General features: G+C 44.0%; 2 protein-coding genes across 5 annotated transcripts; both read right to left on the bottom strand.

Moving 5' to 3' along the window:
• Positions 1–281: 281 nt before the first annotated feature.
• On the bottom strand, positions 282–5,203 carry zhx1 (zinc fingers and homeoboxes 1). Its single transcript, XM_079163937.1, has 7 exons — positions 4,939–5,203; positions 4,379–4,833; positions 3,876–4,082; positions 3,499–3,714; positions 2,461–2,625; positions 1,065–2,291; positions 282–735 (listed from the first exon to the last, which is right to left on the bottom strand). The coding sequence occupies exons 1-7, from the start codon at positions 5,141–5,143 to the stop codon at positions 451–453; spliced, it is 2,760 nt and encodes a 919-aa protein (XP_079020063.1). The 5' UTR covers positions 5,144–5,203; the 3' UTR covers positions 282–450.
• A 2,537-nt stretch (positions 5,204–7,740) lies between these two features.
• On the bottom strand, positions 7,741–21,075 carry atad2 (ATPase family AAA domain containing 2). Of its 4 annotated transcripts, none has more exons than XM_079164715.1 (30): positions 20,779–21,075; positions 20,002–20,156; positions 19,671–19,726; positions 19,357–19,525; positions 19,074–19,161; positions 18,858–18,939; positions 18,511–18,699; positions 18,009–18,120; positions 17,738–17,752; positions 17,094–17,195; positions 16,577–16,685; positions 16,185–16,300; positions 15,706–15,880; positions 15,409–15,497; positions 14,537–14,696; positions 14,295–14,385; positions 13,820–13,997; positions 13,595–13,731; positions 13,279–13,429; positions 12,771–12,957; positions 11,785–11,970; positions 11,478–11,613; positions 10,737–10,933; positions 10,450–10,609; positions 10,187–10,309; positions 9,677–9,823; positions 8,908–9,591; positions 8,556–8,689; positions 8,273–8,401; positions 7,741–7,935 (listed from the first exon to the last, which is right to left on the bottom strand). In XM_079164715.1, exons 1-30 carry the CDS (start codon positions 20,977–20,979, stop codon positions 7,903–7,905), a joined length of 4,491 nt encoding a protein of 1,496 aa, XP_079020841.1. In that variant the 5' UTR covers positions 20,980–21,075; the 3' UTR covers positions 7,741–7,902. The 4 variants fall into 4 exon arrangements, with proteins under 4 accessions (XP_079020841.1, XP_079020840.1, XP_079020843.1 ...); XM_079164714.1 differs by having other exon boundaries at positions 18,858–18,942; XM_079164717.1 differs by lacking the exon at positions 17,738–17,752.
• Between the last annotated feature and the right edge of the window lie 183 nt (positions 21,076–21,258).

Below are 21,258 nucleotides of genomic sequence, written 5' to 3' on the forward strand. Positions count from 1 at the left end.
AAATGAGTATTAAGTAAAAAGTTAATTATTACACTTACTGAGTAACTTGCCCAACACTGGTCTAGTTACACCTTTGGGGGGGGGGATATCTAATCACAACAGATTTCATCTTCATCTTGAAGATTGCACTTTATGGTATTCCTTTTGTCAAAATATTGTGTAACTTCTCTTTAGCGTTATCAAACCAAGGTGTCTTCTTTACCATGATTTACACATCACTTACAGTAAATAATATAAGTATAGTGAGAGTGAGCTAAAGCTAATAGTCCATCTGTTAGTCTCATGTGGACGTGATGTCAGAAATAGTTTGAAAATACAGTGAATTATTGTTGCAAATGAGTAGAAATCAGCGGCAATAGGTCTCGGTTTAGCTACCTGTCTCCCAGCATTGATCACGCCACTATTTCTCTTGTAACATTCTGTAATGTTTCACCGTGTTTTCCACAATCATTAGTCTTCAGAGACTGACAAGGATTTCCTGACGCTACGTGACGGCTCCCAAACCTCACTGTCGTCCGTATCGTCACCGCCGTCCTCCTCCTCCTCATCTCCTTCACCATCATCCTCGTCTCCCATTCCTGTGCCGGTCTGCTCCTCGTTGGCCGCAGACACCTCTCCCTGCGTCTCCCCTCCCGCTCCTGCTTCGCCCGCATCCGTCCTCCCTGCAGCCGCCTCATCGAAGGGATCGGACCCCGTGTCCAAGCGTCGCTGGACCTCGGCAAACCACTCCCTCACCTTTGGACGGAGGGAGAAATGCATTAACTGTGTGATGACTGCACAGCTCTAGCGAACATCGAGGACACCGAAGGACACATATTACACTTTTCTGGTTTCTGAATTCTGATTCGTCAAGCACACTTGACACACTTTTGCCACAGTTTGCCATGTTAGCTCCAAAAGCTGCAATCTGCCGGCTCAGCCATTGCCATGTTGAAAGCCGTTGAAAGACGACTACAAAATCCCGTATATTGCATCATAAACATTCGTTTGTTTCAGGCAAAAAATTCAATAAATCTAAATAATAAGTATTTAGTGCCAAATGGAATAAAAAAGCATGTAATTACCTGTTCGTAGCTCATGTTGGTCTTGGTGACAAGCTCATCCAGGTCTTGCTCATTGAGAAAATGGTACTTCATGTAGTACTCCTTCAGAATCTCCCTCCCGGTCTTGAACTTCTTTGGCGGGGGAGATCTATCGACATCTGCACTGGAGGAGGCAGACCTTCTTGGCTGCCTTCTGGTTCGGGACCGCCCCCACCCACGATTTCGGCCGCGTCTTTTTCGACCGGTGCTGCTGCCGCTGCTGCTGCTTCCCATTTTATTGCCTCCTCCGCCATTTGGCCCTTCGACGTTGCCACTTTGGTACTGGAAGAACCATTTCAGGTTACTATTCTTCCACGAGTACCGGGAGTCCCCGAACCAGCTGACTATGTAGGACCGAAGGAGGCCGCTCTCTTCGGCCAGCTGGTCGTACTCCTCTGGTGTGGGCCACTGGGTCCGCACAAAGGCACTTTTCAGAATATGGAGCTGCTCTGGAGTCTTTTTACTCTTATCTTTCATGTCTCTGTTGCTGCTGGTGGGCAGCTGCTTACTGCGACCGCCGGGTGGTGTGTGACTACCTTTACGAGAAGAAGAGGCAGAAGGAGAAGAAGAAATGCCTCCTCCTCCTCCTCTCGCGCCGTCTGACTCCATCTTCCCTCCCTCTGAAGAATCCGGGGACGAAGTACTGGCAGAAGGCATTTTTCGTCTCTCAGTGAACCAGGCGTCAATCTCCCTCCGGGTCAGTTTAGTCTCTGTCCTCAGGCGGCTCAGTTCTTCATCTGATGGGGTGCTGTTCTTCTCAAAACTTTCCTCCAGCACCACCAGCTGCTCCGGAGTCTTCTCCTTAAACTTCTGCAGAGTAAAATCTGGGAACGGATTCCATGTTTTGGGCCGCGTCTCCTTGTCCTTCACAGGCGGAGTGCGCGGAGGATGGGGAGATGTGGGGGTCTCATCGCTTGAGTCAATAATAATGGTGGTGCCGGCATTGCTACCATAGCTGCCACCTCCTCTGCCCCCTCCGTCATGGAAAACAATGACGTGGCTGTTCTTGGAGTTGCGCTGGTTGTACCTGGTGTCACTGAACCATTTCTTGATCTCTCCCTTTGTGAGGTTGGTGTCATTCATCAGACGGGAAATTTCTGCATCAGTGACGAAGTGGTTTTTCAGGTAGCTGGCTTTCAGCTCCGCCAGCTGCTCTTTGGACTTTTTGGGCCGCAAACCGAATGCGTCAGCGCTGAGGGCCGAGTTCTCCTTAGACAGGGGAGGGGAGATTTATGTGTTAAATATGGGTTTCTACAGGGCCATGTCACACACAGAGGTACCAAATACCTGCTAGGACGAAGACAAAATGGCTACAGATGTTGTTGTTGACAGAAATGTCATATTTGCCTGAAAGGCAGCAAGCAGATCTGTTCCCTACCTGTGGAGATAGAGAGGGAGGCTGGATGGTGGTAGCCCGTTTCAGCTCACTGTTTGTTGGGGTGAGCTGGCAGGAAACTCTGCTGGAGCTCTGGGACTGACTGGGCAGCCCTGCCACTGTCAGAGTGATGGGACTGGTGACTGGAAGGTGCCCCCCTGGGCCGACCTAAACAGAGTCAGAAAACAATGACACGGAGAATGTGAGGATGAGACGGAGAGCCAGACAGGAACATATTTGTAGTTTAACGTGACCGTAGGCATTTTCTAGAACGCTTACCTAAACCCCTAAAACTGGTTTTCGGTCATAATATAACCATGGACTGGTGTCACTGCACTTACATTTCCTTTCTCTTATAATTTGTAAAATATGAGTCTGAGTTAACTATATACAGTATTTCTATTGGCCAGCCCTACTGCAAGATCATTCAAATTAAACTAGAGAAACATCACAAAAGGCTAGATATATCTACTAACAGTGAATCTGGTCAGCATATTACGACCATTATTTAACCTGGTAAAATAATGAATAAAAAGATACATGGGCAACTATTAGATAGATAGATACACTGTATTTCAGACTCAGGGTCCAGATATTCACACCATATTCATGAAAACATAATTTAAGCAAAGAAAAAGCAACCAAAGAAAAAGTTTACTTTCACAGCTCAGGGAACATCGCTGATTGCAAGAGACAGCAGTATATCCTCCATATGTGATCTATTACGGCGTTACTGCCTATTTAAACTGGTTCAATATATTTGAGGAAAGGTGACACACATACAGCAAGTAGGAAAAAGTCAAAGTCATGTCCAATCAAAAATATCAACAATCACATTGTTTCAAGTGTTTCAAATTCACGCCAGGCTGACTTTTAGTGGAGAGAAATGTCAAACGAAACCAGCCGAAACAAAGTCTAATAAAACCAAAGCTGGTTTAACTGACAGCATGTCAGACCAGTCTTAAGGTAACTGGGTTTCAAGACAAGGTAGGGTCAAAGCCGAGTCCTGTTGGATATGGCGTGTTTTCTTTCCTTACCTACCTGTGTGAACACCAGGCCGGGCTGGCCCACTATCTGGCAGGTCTGCAGGATGGACTGCAGGCCGTTGGCAGCGGCTGAGAGCTGATGAGCAGGTATGACAGTGATGGTCTGAGGCACAGTGTGCACCGTGCCGTTAAACTGTTTCCTCCTGGCCTCCTCAACTTCTTCAGGAGTCCAGCTCACACCGTGCTTCAGCCGCTGGGCTGAGAACCACACCTGGGTGGAGATCAAGTACATTTGACTCCGCCATTTACAAAAAAAAAGCAAAATGAAGATTGAGGAATCTTTTAACTAAATAAATACACGGTGTAAGGAGCTTCTGTTTGTAGCTTTATGATGTAACAGACAGGGGCTGAACACAACATCCTTTCACCTACCTTGATCTGCTCCTCTGTGAACTGTGTCTGTGCTGCCAGGCTGCTGATCTCGGCCATGGAGGGGTAAGGGAACTTCTTGTATGTGCTGCCCAGCAGGGGGTTGGTGTCCATAGCTGCACTGTAGGATGGTATGCTGCTGAGGGGAATCAGCAGCTGAGACTGAGCTGCTGCTGCCGCACTCTGCTGGGCCTGGAAAGCAGAAAGCACCTGAAATAAAGGAAGACAGGGAGGAGATTAAGCAAAGTCTGGGAAATAAATAAACTGACAGCTCGAGCTCTGTTTGGCAAGCTGCTGTCCTGCCAAAGGGTCAACCTCTCTGTTGAGGATATTTAACATTATGGCCGCCCATTACCCACAGCCTACCAGTCGCATTTAAGAGTGCAGGCTACTGTTTAGTTTAAAAACATGCATTCATCTTTCACAGATTGGGGTAATGGAGTATTCTTACACACAAGCTGCTGCAATGAGTCGTGTAAACTCTTGTATAATCAAGACTTTCCTACCTGTGCCAGGCCAGCAGGCAGAACTGCGGGGTTTAAAGTGGCTGCTTTCCTCTGCTGCTCTGAGTACGGGCTGACCAGCAAGCCGCCTCCCCCGAGCTTCATGGCGTCGTGCAGCAGCATCTCCACGGGCGTCATCGGCCCGAGAGGAGCTTCGATGGGCTCCTGATCTCCCTCCACCTCTCCCTCGCCGACCCTTCCGAAGCCCTCAACCGCCTCGTCTGTGGATTTTAAGGAAACGGCGATCCTTTTGGGTTCAGATTTGGTCTTCATCCTCATGATGGGGGTCTTGCTGAGGGAAATGGCCGCAATCGCTGCAGGGTCTGCGCCTCCCTCTTCGGGTGTATCACACTGTTGCTCCTGGTCGCTGCTCAGATCCTCAGGAGGGTTTGTAGCGCTGCGCTTCAGGGAAGGAGCAAGGACTTCGCCGTCTTCTACAGTGGAGACACTGGGCTCATCTATGATTATAATAATACATTCATTGACACAGGTTATGTATATGTCCAGCAAACAAAGGGCCATTGTTGTCTACACACGGGAGAGTAAGCCAAACAGAATCTTACCTGCATCTGGAGGGGTGGGCACAACCACTACTCCCTGGTCCAGCTCCTCTGCAGTCGGCCCCTCCTCTGCTCCCTCTTTAACCTTTCCCTCCTCATCCTCTTCCTCCTCCTCTGCCTCTTCCTCCTTTGTCCTTTCTGTTTTCTCCTCCACCACTTCAGAGGGCAGCACCATGCAAGGTGTGGTCGATTTCCGGCGGCTTGACATTGTCAAACCACACTCCGTTTACTTCTACTCAGGGTAAAGAAGATCTGGGACAGACGTGTCGAGGCTCACATGTCTTAGGTGGTTGTGTTCACATGCAAGAGTCCTTGATTTACGTACTTCTGGTGGAGGAAACCAAAAGAAATATGAAAATGTCATAGAAGGGAGAAGTGTTATTCTCAGATACTTCTTTCATAAATAGCAAATTCTCAAATGCTCCTTTTGACGATTGGCCGCACGCAGCTCCTGTGGTGTTATAAGTTGTATAAAAAGCAGCTTCACGACTGTGAGGACTAGTTTTCCTTTCCTGCTTCCTATGTGTAGAAATTGTATATCTTTAGGAAATATGACTCACTTAGACAAAGGAGGCATTTTAAAGCTAAAACTGCACATCTGAACACAACTGAATATCTTTGTACTGTTGGTTAGACACAACAAGCAATGTGAAGATGTGTCCTTTGGCTCTGTCTATGTTTTACATCGTATGCAGCAGATACTTAGCCCTATTTGAAGCGAATTATTCCCGACAACTGAGTTTAGTAAAATCCTAAAACAATATTCCACATTCTACTGACTTGTCGCCCAAACCTTCATTCAATATATTGGACTGTATCACAGGGTAAACCCACAAAAAGACAGGTTATTGATATTCCAACACTAGCAGGGCCCAACATTATATCACTAATTAATTCAACAAACACCAGGATATGCTTTACATTTTCTAACTAACGTTACACATTGTCTGGTAACTGTTAATATTTGATTTCAATCCTCAAGGTACCACAGCAGTGTGCCTGAGGTTCACTGCTGCTGGTAAAGTCTGTTAAATAGATTGCACAGTGGTAACAATAACGTTATTAACTGTGTACTCTATACCGTGCCGCCACCGTGAGATCATTAGGATTAACAGTTAGCACATCAATAACAATGTGGAGGTGTGCGCTAGCTAATTCCAAATGATTAAAGTAACGTTATTAAATTAAAATAAGGAGGACATCTAATCTAGCAATGAGGCATCTAGCACGTATGTGAGGTGGGCCAACTAGCCGGTGTTAGCCGGGGCAGTCATCACTATTGATCATGTCTGGCGGTAAACTTACTGGAACTACTGAAACGTGCACTGTGTTGCTACCAGGCGGTCTGGGCGAGGAGTGATTCCCTGAGAGCTTCGGGTTTAGTCTGTCGGTGTCGCTCCTTCTCCCGGTGAACCATCGGCCACAGCCGGGCCGGTACTCGGTACAGTAGCTAGCTAGCGTTTACGGGTTTTTTTTTTAGGGCTTGCGGGTCTCCAAAGCCCAGCGGAGGGAGGCAGACAGGCAGGCAGACAGACCGGTCTATCGGCTATGCCTCCGTTTGCAGATGCTGGAAACACCGGACATCTCTCACCTCTTCAGGTTATGTTGTGCCCGAGTCGCGCCTTTGTTACAGTTATAGTCAAAAACACGGTCGTCACACTCATCCCCGTGGCCGTTGTACTGTGTTAGCTTGCTGACCTAATTCTCTGATATTTTTTTTAACGGCAGATTTTTTTGTAATGATCTAACGGCGTCATCATTCAATGTGATACGTCCTGACGTCATTCCTCGGCGACTCTCGGTGCCCTAACAATTTAGGAAACCTGGCAAAAATATACAATATTTTACTATTACTATACATGTATTAGGAGGTGGCTCGAGCAATGCGTTGCCGAGAAAAAACCACGTGGTATTGAATGTTGTTTAAAGCGGAGGCTCGTTGGTTTCCCGAGCTGGCTGTATGCCAACGTGTCCTGACATGACCTGTCGGGGTAGAATAAGAAGCTATTTGAGGACAACACTGACTTTACAAAGTTTCTTCTCCGGACACTTGATCACATCTTTTGTTGCAGTTCAGACTTTTCTGTTGATTTCAACTGCTTCCTCCCACACGTATACATTAATACCTGCGCATAAATAAAACGTAATTGTAGATAGTTGACTTTGTAGGTCGATCATTTCATAGTCAAATCTATTTGGATCCTCCTGCTACTAAAAACGACCAACAATGGGAGATGAACTAACACAGGAAGATGTTATTACTAGGGTGTAAATGGAACTGGTACTTCCAAAATGCAGTGAAAATGGACGTGGGACACAATCTATGGCTGATAGAAAACTGTAGTCTTACTGCACACCTTTAGAGTAACGTTAGCCATCACAGATAAATGGGGACATTTTGTCAGCGGGAACAATTTATTATTGCACTTCCATTAAGTTGGGGGGCTGTTAGGAACATGTCAAAAATGATGCAGCAGATGCAGATATATATACTGACGTTTAGTCTCTAAATGGGTGAGACTTCCAAGAACCCTGGATCCTACACTTCCCATAATGCAACTCTATAGTTCTTGTTAAACCTACCCATGCAACAGGCTTATACCAGACACCGAGTTTATAACAGGCTGTTAAAATGTGTGGTCCCTGTGCAAGAAACAAGATAACTCAAGTGATTCTTCCGGGATGACATCTTGACACTTTCTAATAGAAATCCTCCACACACTGTAGTGGTCCAGTGAATGAGGGTTTGCGAAAAGTTTCCACAAAGGTGATGTGATGAACACATAAAAAGACACGCCATTTAGAGGAAACTTATTTAATTAAATATAAACAAAAGAGCTAATACAAACATGTAGCTAATGCACAAATATAGGTGCCTGTAGATCTCTATGAAAATAGAAACAATGTATATTTACATAGCTGAGGATGATGAGCATGAGTGTAAAAAAATATCTTCCTGTAGAAAAGTCAACAGAAGTCTTCAATCTCTTGTTTCAACTCCTAATCAAATGGGAAGAGCAGGAAAGGACAAAAGATTAGAAACAATAAAGTAGGTTAGGCAAAAGTAACCATCTACTGTATGTTAATAGTATGAAATATTAATTTAATTAATACTGAACAACAATGGTAATATTCTATGTTACGGTAATTACATTTCACTCCTCTTAGATACCATTGCGATGATATAACACGATAAGCCTCCTCTACTGCAGACATTTATTACACATCATCATTAAGGTCATTAGTTAGTTACACATGTGCCCTTCTTGCTATGACAAGTCAGAATATCTCCAGTAAAAAAGGCTACATCTGCTCATCAGAGCAGTCCAATACTAACCTGTATTAGTGAACTTTTGTTGTAGTCCCGTCTGTGTCTATAGATGCTCTGGCAGAGCAGAGCATAGAGTTTCTCCAGCTTGTAGACCTCGTACCCTTCAGTCTTGACCACTACTCTCTCCAGCAGCTCCTGAAGAAATGAAGACGAAAGGCACGGTTGACACAAAGTAGCCATGTGTCTTCATCGGTTTATAAAGGCTTCTATGAATAAGGTCAAGAGGAAGAAAATCCATCTGACCATGAACTATAAAAAGTCTAAAGAATAAGCCACACATCCCACACACCTGTAATTTGTCTCTGTCCACTACCAGAGGAGGAGTTTCCTGGTGCAGGATCTGCAGAGCTTTGTCCACATCGACCACCTGCTGCTGCAGCACAGCGCTCTTTAGAGCCAGAGTTATGCGCCTCACGCACCTCTCTGAGACACAGAAAACATGCAGTGTTTAGACCAGTGTAATAGATGACAGTCTGCTGACACAACCACGCTGAAATACTGGGGTTACAAGTTACTATCTCAGAAACACAACTGACTTTTATTCGCTAGAGATTTAGTGGAGGTCTGCTCCAAATATTTTCTCTACATTTAGGTTAAAGAGCCAAGCTTTAAGTGCAAGTAAGATGGTGTTAATATCAAACCTGTGTCTTCCTCTCCTCTGATAGCTGCAGAGACGTCTGTGGTTGAGGCATCTGTTGCTTCCACCTCCATTGGTTCAGCAGGGCTGTTCTGCTCCGCCTCCTCTACAGTAACTACTTTGTTGTTCCTGTCGCCTGCCTGTGTTACAGTTGGACATTTCTCAGTTTCACCACTCTCCTTGTTGGATTGCCCCTGGGTATCTTGTTCTGTCTCAGTGTGGCTGTCCTTATTAGTGTTAACTGAAATGGTTTCACTGTTCTTATTTCCTGCCTTTGTCAACATTTTGTTTTCCTCCGACTGTCCTGGTTGATCTGTGACAACTTCATCCACCTTTTCTTTTTCATTCTGTGTCTGGTCGTCATTTTCTGCTTTCCCCGTGTCACACTGGATAAGCGTATCTTCAGCAGCTCGACTGTCTTCTTCCTTCACAGTGGGCCCAAAGCTACCTTCCTGGGCCGGAGCAGGCCCCAACTCTACATCAACCATCATCTGCTCCTTCTCTCCTCCAGTCCCCTCATCACACTCTGCTCCTCCTCCCTTCTCAACCTCCTCGTCCTCGTCGTCCCCATCTTCCTCATCAGACCCCATGTGTGCTTCATCTCTGGACATGTGAGGAGAGCAGGAAGACTTCTTCTTTGGATATAAGCCAGCAGACCAACGACTCTTTCGCCTTTTCTTCTTCTGGGCTGCAGGAACAAAAGACGTTAAAAGGACTATCACACAAATATTTTAAGTAAATAATTTTATCTAGTTATCTACAGTCGTTTTTACCTGTGTTTTTAGGCTTTGTAACGGCAGAGGCACTTGTGTTGGGGGTGACTGTAGCGGTGGGTCTAGCCGGCTCTCTTTGCGGGGTTATGTCAGTGATTTTGGGAAGGACGTGGTAGAAGGAGGGAGCAAACTGGGTAGTGGAGCAATCTGAGGTAGTCAAAAAATGATTAAATTTACACCTTTGTGACACACTATTCATTCTGAAAATGTACAAATTTATACTTTAAGAAAAATGGGTGAGAAATGCATGCAAGCTCAAGTTATTTCTATGAGAAGTCGAGTGACTCAATGACAAAATAAGTGAGGAGGGAAACAGAGTATAATAGTATCAAATTAAAAGCGTAAACTCAGTGCGGGATTCTTCATAAAAAAGGTTTTCATATCATCCACTAGGTTTTGGCCACTGAGCCGAGTCAGCGGCTAACCTTGAGACAAGGACACGGTTAATTAAGTTAATCACATTTGTCTTCCAACTACACGCCTGCACACACGAATACAAACAGCCTTTACCTCTTGTGCTGCGTGACACTTTGTTCTCCACACAAATCTTCTCAAAATCTTCATCCAGTTCATCTTTGATGATGGCATGGACGGTGTCCTTCAATGCACATGCTCTGTGGCGGATCTGGCGGTCTGAAGGAAACACACAAAAGAGCAACACTGCAACTTCTATGTTCAAACAGTTGCATTACACTCGTCGGTTATTTTGAGTATTAATAAGGCATATGCTTCTGTGAGGATGGCGAGTACGTTTTTCGCTGATCACCGTGTACCTGAGGGGTCACTGTCTGGGTTGTATTCGAGGGCATTCTGCCAGATGAGATCCACGTCATGGAGGAACTCTTTCACCGTCCCATACTGATGGAGGTCGATCTTAGAGAGAACTGTTGACAGGTCCATGGGCGTCTTGATCACCTCGGCGTAATCTGGCACCTAGAACACATGACAAAGAGGCTGCTCTGAGTACAACGGTGGGGCAAAGGGATAAAACTGAACCCTGGATAGTGGAGCTTTATAAGGGAATATGAAACGAGACAATAGAGCGTAATGGGACAGCTACCTCCTCTAAATCCACAGGCTTTGTAAAAGCCTTGAAACGTTTGTTCAATGACAGGCGGTTGGTGACATCCCGCAGGAAGAGGCGGAGATCCCTGAGGGTGTCTTCTTCCTGCTCCTCCAGTCTCCGGGTCTCCTCTTCTGTCAGCTGACGTGGGGGAGGTGGAGCGGCGACAGGAAGCACCTCCAATGCATTGAGTACTTCAGAAAGTGGAATGATGATAAAGACGCATACAAAGTGAGCAGTGAATGTAACCAACATAGTTCTACACAACACTCAACATAAATATCTAGACTTTCAGTGTGCAGCCATCTTCCACCTGAATTGCCTTTATTTGCTCTATTCGGGCTGGATGTGAATACCAGCGTGTTCTTTTTCTACCCCAAACATCCCTGACACAAATTATCTTCTGTTCCGTTTTGTTGCCCATCTTCCTATTTTCTCTCTCCATCCATGGCAGGTTTAATGAAAAATGTTCAGGCATTTTTTTTTAAGCTAATAGGTGTAATGGGTCCATCACATATCAACGAAATGTCAACCTTACTCAGCTGTGCTATCAAACTAAGCTGGTAAAGAAAAAAAAAAAAAAGGATAATAATATACTTTTCCCCCATAAGAACAAGCATGGACCCTGAAGAATGCTATGCTAGCCCTGAGTTTAAGGGAGACTAAAGCCCACTTTAACAATAGATCACACATAATTAGTTTATACCTCTATTCTATAACCAAAGTCATATTTCTCACCAGCTTTCTTTTTTGAGGCAGGGGCCTTGGCCGCCTGATTGAGGATTAGATCCTCAAAGAAGTTTCTTCTTTCTCTGCTGGTGGGGACCTGGACCTGGAAAACCTCTCCATACTCCATCCGAAACAACTCCTGCACCTGATACAAGAAAAGTGAAAGCAGAGAAGACTTATAGAGTATTGTGTCCATCTGTCGGAGAAAATCCTTTTTAAAAAAATTACACTTATTTTCCCACCACAATGTATTAAATGATGTGACCTCATGTCTCAACACCCTAAGTCAACAGGACATCACTCCTCTTTTCCATACCTCCATACTGAGTTGGTCATACTGCAGGTTGCACGTAGCCAGAAGCAGTATAGGAGCGAAGGGAGGGATGGAGCTGAGCAGGCTGAGGAAGGTGGCTCTTAAGGCCGGACCCACTGTTTCCCACCACTGTCCGATGTGAGGGATGTACAGGATACTGGGAGAGGTCCGCTTTGCTTCAACAAAGATCTGCAGAACACATGACACGATAATGAATGGTATGGTTTTGTTTTGCAAAATCTGGATGTAAATCAACGATTAAGCAAACAGCACAGTTGCACTTTCACAGAACATGATGGGACGATGAAGGCTAAATCAAAAAGGTATGGTGAGGAAATCAGAGAGTGGAGAGAAGACTGTACAGAGGCCCCACTGGAGACTGAGCTGCAGAAGTTTCTGGTGAACCTGCACGATTTCATCTGATTTCTCCAGAATCTGACCCGGTGGCACCGATGACAAGCATTTAGATTAACTATATAGAAATAGCCAGCTTCTCGCCGATGGTCTCGGTTACTTGTGTTGGTCATATAGAGGCATTTCATAACCACTTAAAAGTTCCTGATAATAACTTTAAGTGAAGTGAAAAAAAGAAGAAAACATTTCCAGGTTACATCTGCGGGTCATAAAGAATAAGCAGCTTCTAGACATCACTTTTGGTAACACGGTGGCTCATTCACACCTGCCATCAACATGGCTCTTTCATACAAGTACAGTATTTGTCTGTAGTACATATTTATCCCCACTGCCCACCATGTAAGGAGGTGGGGCCCATGAACTACGGTCACTGTGGCAGCCATTTTGGCCAGTGAGGTCCACTGAAAAGAACACACTGAATTTGACAAGGCTGCAAAAGTAGAGACTACATCTAGACTACCTCAGTTGTAGAGGACACAATTCTAGGACATGTCATTAGCTGCTAAATGTTCCTAAATATGTACATTAATAATAATTAAACAGTGTATTCTTTTGTATACTGGTGTCTCATTTACCTGAGCACAAGTCTCTTCCGGTGCAGTTGCGCTGGATCCAAACAGCACGGCCATGTCCAGTGTGTACACAGTGAACTTCTCCAGAGCGTGGAGGACAGCAGGAGCCAGGTGGGAGCTCTGACCTGAACCTAGTCTGCCCTCCAACAGCAGCCTGGGACGGTAGGAGGTTGGGTGGCTCAGCACACTCCTACACACCGAGAGAAGACACCAAGATGGGTAAGTGGTTGGAAAGGACTCATTAATTAGCCTAAAAAGACCATCAAAAAGACTTGGTTCACTGGGACACCAGACGGCTCGCAGCACTTCTTCAGTATAGCAAAGATAAAGGGAATAGAAGTGAGACAGCTACAAGACCCAAGACTTCAAGTGTTAATACAGAAGATACATCAGCAGCGTTTTCCCGTAAATAGAACTACGACCAACATTTTGATTGAGAAATCACGTGAAACAATATTTATTAATAAAGACTCCTGCATAACAATCCTTCTTGAAAAAATGGCAAACAAACCTGTTGAGGCTGAGGAGTCCCTTAACAGCAGGTGTTTGGAGTTGGGAGTGAGAGGTTTGTCCACTGGAGCAGACTTCCTCCTCCTCCTCCTCCTCCTCCTCCTCCTCCTCACTGAACATCAGATCATCCTCAGACACTCGACCGGCCGCACCTGGAAGTAAACACACAGTATAACAGTTACTCCGGATGCCCCGAGTCAATCTGTAATTACTTATGGACAAAGAGGGAATTCATTCGCCCAGGAACAGAAATGACGAGGGCCAGAATAAACAAATGCAAAACAGAGCAAGAGGAAAAAGCCAAAGCAAGACTGCACCTTGTTCTCTCTTCCTCTTTAAGCCCTGCTCAGCATGCGGGAACAGTCTGATGACAATCTGGAGGATGTTCTGTAGGGTGGCGCTCAGCAGAGGATGAATGGCAGGTATCAGGGCCTTGGCTGGTGACACTACTGCCCTACGAATCACAGTTTGCATCATATTTACTTAAGAACCATAGAAGAAGGCACTGGAAATGTAAGAATCATTTTTACAGTTTATTTTACCTCTGGGCAGCAGGCACCATCTTGGACATGGCGGACATAAAGTCTTTGCTTGTGATAGCGATGGAGTTGACATCAAGCACAAGTTTCTGTGATGAGAAGTAGATTTGTGGGTAGCGGCGCCGTACTGCACACAGGGCAGCCTCTGAACAAACTGCCTTAATGTCTGCTCCGCAGTAACCTGGCAAACAAAAACGGACAGATTGTAGACAGTCTGTAGTTGTGGGTGTGTTTCCTATTTAAATGATCTGAATGGAGATAAAGAATAGTTTAGGTTCCGAGACACAGGTTTTATTTTGGGATCATACCAGTATCACTTCCAGTAGATGTTGCACTAAAAGAATACAAATGTCTTTCTCTGATGTTTATCCCAAGTTAAATGAATGCAATTGTTATTTTTACCGGGAACGTTTAGCAAGATGTGTATTTTTCAAGCTGTTGGACCACTGTTTTTGCCCCCATTATAATGCAAACATACCAACACACGTATCTGCCAATTCTTCCAGAAAGGTGTCGGAGGGCGGTGGAGTCCACTGTCTGGTGTGGATCTTCAGAATGTCCCTTCTCGCCTGCCATACAATAAGATCACAGCAAGTTCAGATCCTACATTTCCAAGCTGAAAAGGCTTCGACTGTTTTAGCACAAAATCCTTTCACATGTCAGTTTTCTCTCTCTGGTTTAATTTCTGCCAAGCGTTAAAGGCCATCTACAGTTTCTCACCTTTCTGTCCGGCAGGCCGAAGAGAAACTCTCTGTCGAAGCGCCCCGGTCTTCTCAGTGCAGGGTCGATGGAGTCCAGTCTGTTTGTAGCTCCTATCACAACAACCTCTCCTCTACCATCTAGTCCATCCATAAGAGCCAACAGGGTCGACACAATGGAACTACACAGACAGAAGAAGACTACGTTTTCTACCTCGTCAACACTACCTACTGGTGACAAATACAGCAGTGCACGGAGTCAAATTATTTTGGTTTCTTTTTCAACAGTATCATAGTATCCATGAAAAAGTAAGTGAATCTCACTGCAAACTGGGGTAGCTACTTTATATTCCTGATACATGCAGATCTCCATACTCCTATAATAAAAATCCAATCATTCAAAACTATTTCTATTTTTAAAGAAGCTTTATTTTCTCAAGGCCGTCAATCACTCCAACAGTTGAGCCATGAATGATTTGTGTGTGATGTGTTCACATGAATGTTGCGACAGTAATCGAGGGGTTGTATTCCTTCTTTGTTTACGATCCTGAGTGAAATCGGTTTGTGTAGCTGCAGCCAAATTGTTTCAAATTCCAGGCGGTGCTCAACATTAAGCACAACTTGTGACAGCTGCGTCCAGCCATGCTGGTGGCAATTATGTAATTTAGGTGTATTCAGTTAGCTCTGATTGTTCTCACATGAAGCATGAACTACGCTTATAACTATCAATGCTCAATATGATTATTTTATTTGTCTAATTTATTTATCTTTTCAGAAATTTTGAAACCCACCGCATGACGAGACAGTAATTTCTCTTGTTACATTTTACACTCACTAGTCTCAGTACAATCACCACATGTGCTGTACAACATTAGGAACAGGGGTGCTGCTGACCTGTGGATCTGGTCCTGGCGGCTCGACCTGACTGGAGCCAAACCATCAATCTCATCGAAGAAGATGATGGACGGACGCATCTGGTACGCCTAGAAACAATTCAATCAGTTGCAGATTGCATTATCTTGAGACCCAGCACTTGATAATGTGAAGCAATTTACTTAATTTATCCTAATCTACAAGTGAATGTGTCAAAATCTAGTGAGTTAGCTTGACAACAGGAAGACGGGGAATAAAACTGATAATCTCCATCTATCCCAAAAGGTGTATTGTATGTTGATGAGGAGTTTGGTTTACCTGGTCGAAAAGCAGTCGCAGCTGTCTCTCAGATTCTCCCACCCACTTACTGAGGCAGTCAGCTCCTTTCCTCATGAAGAAAGACACCTTTCTTTCGCCCTGACTGCACTCATTGGCCAGCGCTCGGGCTACGAGGGTTTTCCCTGTGCCTGGGGGGCCGTAAAATAGACAGCCCCTAAAGACAAGAGGAAATATGACAAAGAAAGATAGTGGGGATTTTATTAGGGTTTAACAGCCATTACAATCCAAACAAAGTCTTAAGTGGTAGAGAAGAGACAACCTGAGGGTTAAATAGCTTTCAACAAAAATCCCACTGATCTGGCAGAAAATTACAACTTGGGATGTTGGGTATATAACTTCTTTGACAGCAATAGAGGACATCATAGATCTATTCTTCTTAAAAAAAACATAGTAAATGAGATATTAAGTCACATGAATGTAAAATAAAAGCTTAACCACATAATCACACGGTTGTTTACCTGGGAGGCTGTATCTTGAACCTCTCAAAGACTTCTGGGTAGAGGAGAGGGAACACCACCATCTCCTTCAGCGCCGAGATGTGTCTGCTCAAACCTCCAATGCTTTCAAACCGCACCTGGATGACAAAAGGTGTTTGCTCAAAATACAACTACTGACTGTACAATAACTCATTTATCAGTGTTGTATTAGCAGGAATGCAAGGCTTTGTTTTATATCTTCAGTAATTACCATTCAAAAAGTGGCGTAGGCCTGCAGTTAACTTCATATCTATTCAAACAAATATGGCATTTTTCTCTACTCTGTTATTTTGAAGTGCGTATATGTTTACGTTGATATACCATCAACTCAAAACAGACTCATGGGCAACTCTCCATCTATAGATGCAGCTTACCGTCTTGTCGATGAGCATGGGGTCCACATCAGCGAGGCTGGCTCCAATCTTCATCCTGTCCTTGCGGATACCCAGCAGGTCGTCTTTCACAAGGTTCATAGGCAGACATCTGTGGGAAAAACATAGAAAACATAAATAGACACTTTTCAAAAAAATCTGCAATTATATATTTTTACAATGTACTGTATCAACCACAGTAAGTCAGTGGTCCTACTCTATCCTTGTAAATTATTATAGGAAATAATGAAGGAACAGGACGGTGGGTAATGGAAGCATGTAGATTGTTGTCATTAAGGGAACAAAGAGTAATCAAGCTGGATTTGTTTCTCAAAAGAGTCGTCTATTAATCCAGAGATAAATTACATTTTCTTATATTATACAAATTATACATTTTGCTGACCTATTTTTCAATAGTTACTCTTTAATCTGTTGGTCACCACCTTTGTGTTCCACCCATGTGCTGAAGAACACTTTGTGTTGTCTACCTGTACTGTGTGACAGCTGCTGCTGCTCTCACCTGTTGACTGACAAGCTCCTGTTCTTACTTCGCCGTCTCTGGAATTTCTCATCGTCTGAAGATGAAGAAGTAGAGTCACTGCTGTGGATGGCGTGTCGCCTTCTGCGAAGGCAAAAGAGGCAACGTTATCTCTCGCCCTATCTGTATCATTATGACTATCAGCTTATCAATAACTAACAATCCCGACCAAATTTAGGTAATGGCTGTTTATTTTAAGATTATTTTTGTTATGATTATTTTTGTTATGTTTTAAGATTATTTTTGTTATGATTATTTTTGTTATGTTTCAAAAAAAAGAAAAGAATCAACGCTAGTGATTGCGAGTACAGAAACAATACACATAGTCAAAGAAACAAAACAAACATACACAACACTATTACCACTCATTAGTTTTCACACACACACACACACACACACACACACACACGCACATACACACGCACACACACCTACTACTTCAAGTGACATCACCATGCATGACACCACCTGAACAATACTTAATGTGATAAATCAAGAACACTGACTAATAGAAAGTCATCTTTCAAACAACGGGTCTTTCTTTGTTGCCAAGTTGACAACAGTGCTAGTAGAGACAGACAGCACTAACTATAAACACCAACATGGACAAGCAGTGAGGGTCTTACCTCTCAGAACTATTCCTGAGGGTGGGATGGAGAGAATCAGAAAAAAAGAGGGAAAAAAATAAATGTTGGGATTGATTTTACATGCAGTAATTCCAGTGGCTACTAGAGACAGAGCTATGACCTACAGCGGTGTGATGGTTGTGATCCTTCAAACAGTATTTCAAAATGTATTCGTCAGAACATCAAGTGTCACTGAGGAAACAGGTCCCCTGATAGTAGATGTTTTGTTTCTCAAAGGCTGATGACTGCAGGTGTGTGAGCTCATACTAACCTGTTGGTTCTTCTCCTGGTGTAGGGGCTCCTGGGGGCCGTGGAGCTGAATCTAAACCTGCGTCTGGTAGGAGACGAGTGGTCCTCAAAGTACATGCTGCGCTTCTTGGGCTCTAAGAAACAATGACAAACATCACCGAACTCGATCAAATTTAATAAAATGCTAACAGGGGCTTAAGTACAGTAATTCACAGGATGAATTCATTCCAAACAATGATTCAGCTTTCGCAAATGATTCAACAAAGAAAGACTTAAGTATTGAGTTCGAAAGACTCGTCCAGTTTCTGCATGGACGCATTTGTACCTGCTAAATAGGGGTACGCTAAGATTTTCAATTATGTAATTGAAACCAACTTGAATGCTATCAGTTGTAATATTTGTAGAAACTAAAAACACAAACTGGTGGATATGACCTAACATTTACAACCAACTGTCATTCTCATGTGTTTCCAGCAGCACATCTGACATTTAAACAATACAATCGAGTTGAACAAATGCAGTACCATCCTGTGGGGCCTGGTAGCGAACCACAGTCTTTCGCTGTCTGAAGTCATAACGCCTCTGATTTTCTTCTTCCTCGTCCTCGCCATCCCCATCTTGTTCCTCCTCCTCCTCCTCTTCCTCCTCATCATCATCATTTTCTTCTTCTACATCTTTCCCCTCCTCTTTGTTGTGATCATCCTCATCCCCTCCTGTGAATTAAGAAGGTAGAATAAATATTTCAAATTCTGCTTTTGATTATGTTGCATAGAACATGTGTCACTCGTGTCTGAAGTATGCCCTGCAGTAACTTGAAGCCCTCAGGTGTATAAAACTCAGAATTAATGTTAGTAAACCTAATCCATCTTACCTTGCTTCTCTTCCTTGGTGTCTTTAGTCTCCACATCTTTCCTCAGAGACCTGGTCATTCTGGCTCTGGTGTACATACCGAGCTGCTGAGAGGAAACGGGTCAAATGCTGATTCATTCACAGTTTAGAAGCTTGTTCAGCATTATCACACAGCAAAGTCACCTGCTGTCAACATAAACACTAGATGCAACATAGAGCTTGACATTTTTTTTTTTACCTCTTCTTCATTGTCCCTATCTCTGCTCCTCTTTCTGCGTCTCATCTTCTGCATGTCGTCCATCTTCTGGAGGACAGCTTCAGCAGTGCTGAGAGACAATCAGAGGAAAAAACGATCATATTTCATCAAAGTTTATCTTTAAAATAAACACCCACAGCCCACTGTGTATGTATGTCAACATGTTTGTTAGATACTACTTGAGGTAATAGCATCGGGCTGTATTTTGAACTGAAGCAGTGAGGTAGGAGCCAAACGAAGCTTGAGGGATTGTTGCTGAACTCACTTGGTGATGAGGCGGTCGTAGAGCACTGACTGGTTACGGGAATCCAGCTTGTATCTGGTGATACGGGAACTACGTCGCACTGAGCGATCCTCTTCCTCCTCTTCTCGGATCTGTAGATCAAAGCGACTCCTCTTGGGAGTGGATGAGCCCTCCACCTTATCTGGAACATCTGGGGCAACGGAAACAGTTATTGTCAGCTTAGTCGTAGTATAGACCTTCCAAAACACTAAATGCTGCTTAACATGTGTTGTGTGGTATGTCATTTAAGATCTCCAGTGCTCTTTGTGAAGAAATGACACTGTAGCTAAATGTACCTGCTTGCTGCTTGTCACTGGATGTTTTCCCCTCTCTCTGCAGCCTGGAAGACTTCCTGAAGATACAAGGAAACAAAAACATTTAAAATGTATATTCTTATTATTTGATTTGATTAAAATGTGCACAACTCGTAACACTCCCATCAAATTTGATATTGTAAGCCTATATTTGGAGAGCCAACGTAAAACATTTGGAAAATACTCTGGACAATTCATAATATTCAGGTTCCAAAGAATCTTTTGACTCACATTTTGCAACACTAAAACAACCTTAGACACGGTAGAGCAGGTTGAGGGCATCAATAACATGAAATGAGTAGGCCTGTGTTACCTGAGGCATCCTTCTACAGAGTTGGCTTCATTCACAGGGGAGCTGGTCTTTGGCTCCATGTCAGCAAAAGAGACCTCTAGTTTAACTCTCTGTCCTCGGGTCCTAAGAGAGTGATGAGGTCCACTTCCCTCCTCGGGCTTCATATCAGCATGTCCCTGGCACAGAAACATTGTGAGTTTAAAGTTTACAGCATATATACAACTGATACGTGTCTGCTTGACTGAATTAGAAATTCCAATTAATCATGGACTGAACTTCTAAGTCTGTGCAAACCTGAAGTGTACAGGATACACATCTAAAAACCAGCTATGACTCTCTACAATGTGTACTGACAGTAACCTCATGTCTTTATGTCAATTTGTGTCTATTATGAAGTAACAACTAACCCTGATACAAAGTTAACAAACGAATGAATGAACAGACCCCTTACCTCCACAAAAAAACGTAAAACACCCCATTAACTGACACTTATGAAATCTACCGTTGAGGCATTTCGCCTCTTGACAGTCTAGTAATATAGGGTTATAACATTGGCATATGGCCATGACACATAACACTGAACCAAACATTACAATATGAATGGTCTAGCTGTGTTAATAGACATGCGAGTTTGAGTCAAATATCAGCAGGGACTATAAGTGCTCATGTTAAGTGACATGGTGGCTAGTTAGCTTAGCACGCTAGCAAAAGTAGCACAGCAAAGTTATGTTCATGGATAATTTATACAATAACTAAATGGTGGTCTAGTTGTTTCATCGGCTGAATGTTAATGCTCACATTCACCGAGTTGTTCTCCAGACTGCTGAAGCTGTCCTCCAGGGCCTGGGAGGACCGGGTCAGCCGGCCGGACTTTCTCTGCGACGCGGGAATAAGCGACAGAAACTCGGAGCTTGTTTCCAACTCCATCGACCTCCTCTTCGGAGTAGTGGCCACCGACTCAGCTCCGGTACCGCCGCTGCTGCTGCGTAGTATCACCATCTTGACTCCAAACCGACCTTATAACAGCACGAACCACGGATAACTAGCCGCTATTCTGCCTTCAACTCTCTAATGTTTACGGTGCCTCCAACATAGCACAGATAACGGTTTATTACCGCCAGCTGACGAACACGAGCTCCTTACCAAACCGTTGATTTCTGGCGCCATAAACGTCATCAGAGGTTATGACGTAAGGGTCTAGCGGCTGCCGCCAGGAAAGATAGATCTCTTAGCAAAACTGTTAAAGAAGCCCAAATGTTTAAGTGGTTGTATATTTAA

Source organism: Pholis gunnellus (assembly GCF_910591455.1).
Source record: "Pholis gunnellus genome assembly, chromosome: 8".
Classification (NCBI taxonomy): Eukaryota; Metazoa; Chordata; class Actinopteri; order Perciformes; family Pholidae; genus Pholis; species Pholis gunnellus.

Coding starts and splice junctions, on each gene's coding strand:
- atad2 (XM_079164714.1), bottom strand. CDS start 20,979: ATGGTGATACTACGCAGCAGCAGCGGCGGTACCGGAGCTGAGTCGGTG. Junction 12,958..13,278: donor GGACTCCTCAGCCTCAACAG/GTTTGTTTGCCA, acceptor CTCGGTGTGTAG/GAGTGTGCTGAGCCACCCAA. Junction 11,614..11,784: donor ATGACCAACTCAGTATGGAG/GTATGGAAAAGA, acceptor TTCTTGTATCAG/GTGCAGGAGTTGTTTCGGAT.
- zhx1 (XM_079163937.1), bottom strand. CDS start 5,143: ATGTCAAGCCGCCGGAAATCGACCACACCTTGCATGGTGCTGCCCTCT. Junction 4,083..4,378: donor TGCCTGCTGGCCTGGCACAG/GTAGGAAAGTCT, acceptor CCTTTATTTCAG/GTGCTTTCTGCTTTCCAGGC. Junction 3,715..3,875: donor TCACAGAGGAGCAGATCAAG/GTAGGTGAAAGG, acceptor ATCTCCACCCAG/GTGTGGTTCTCAGCCCAGCG.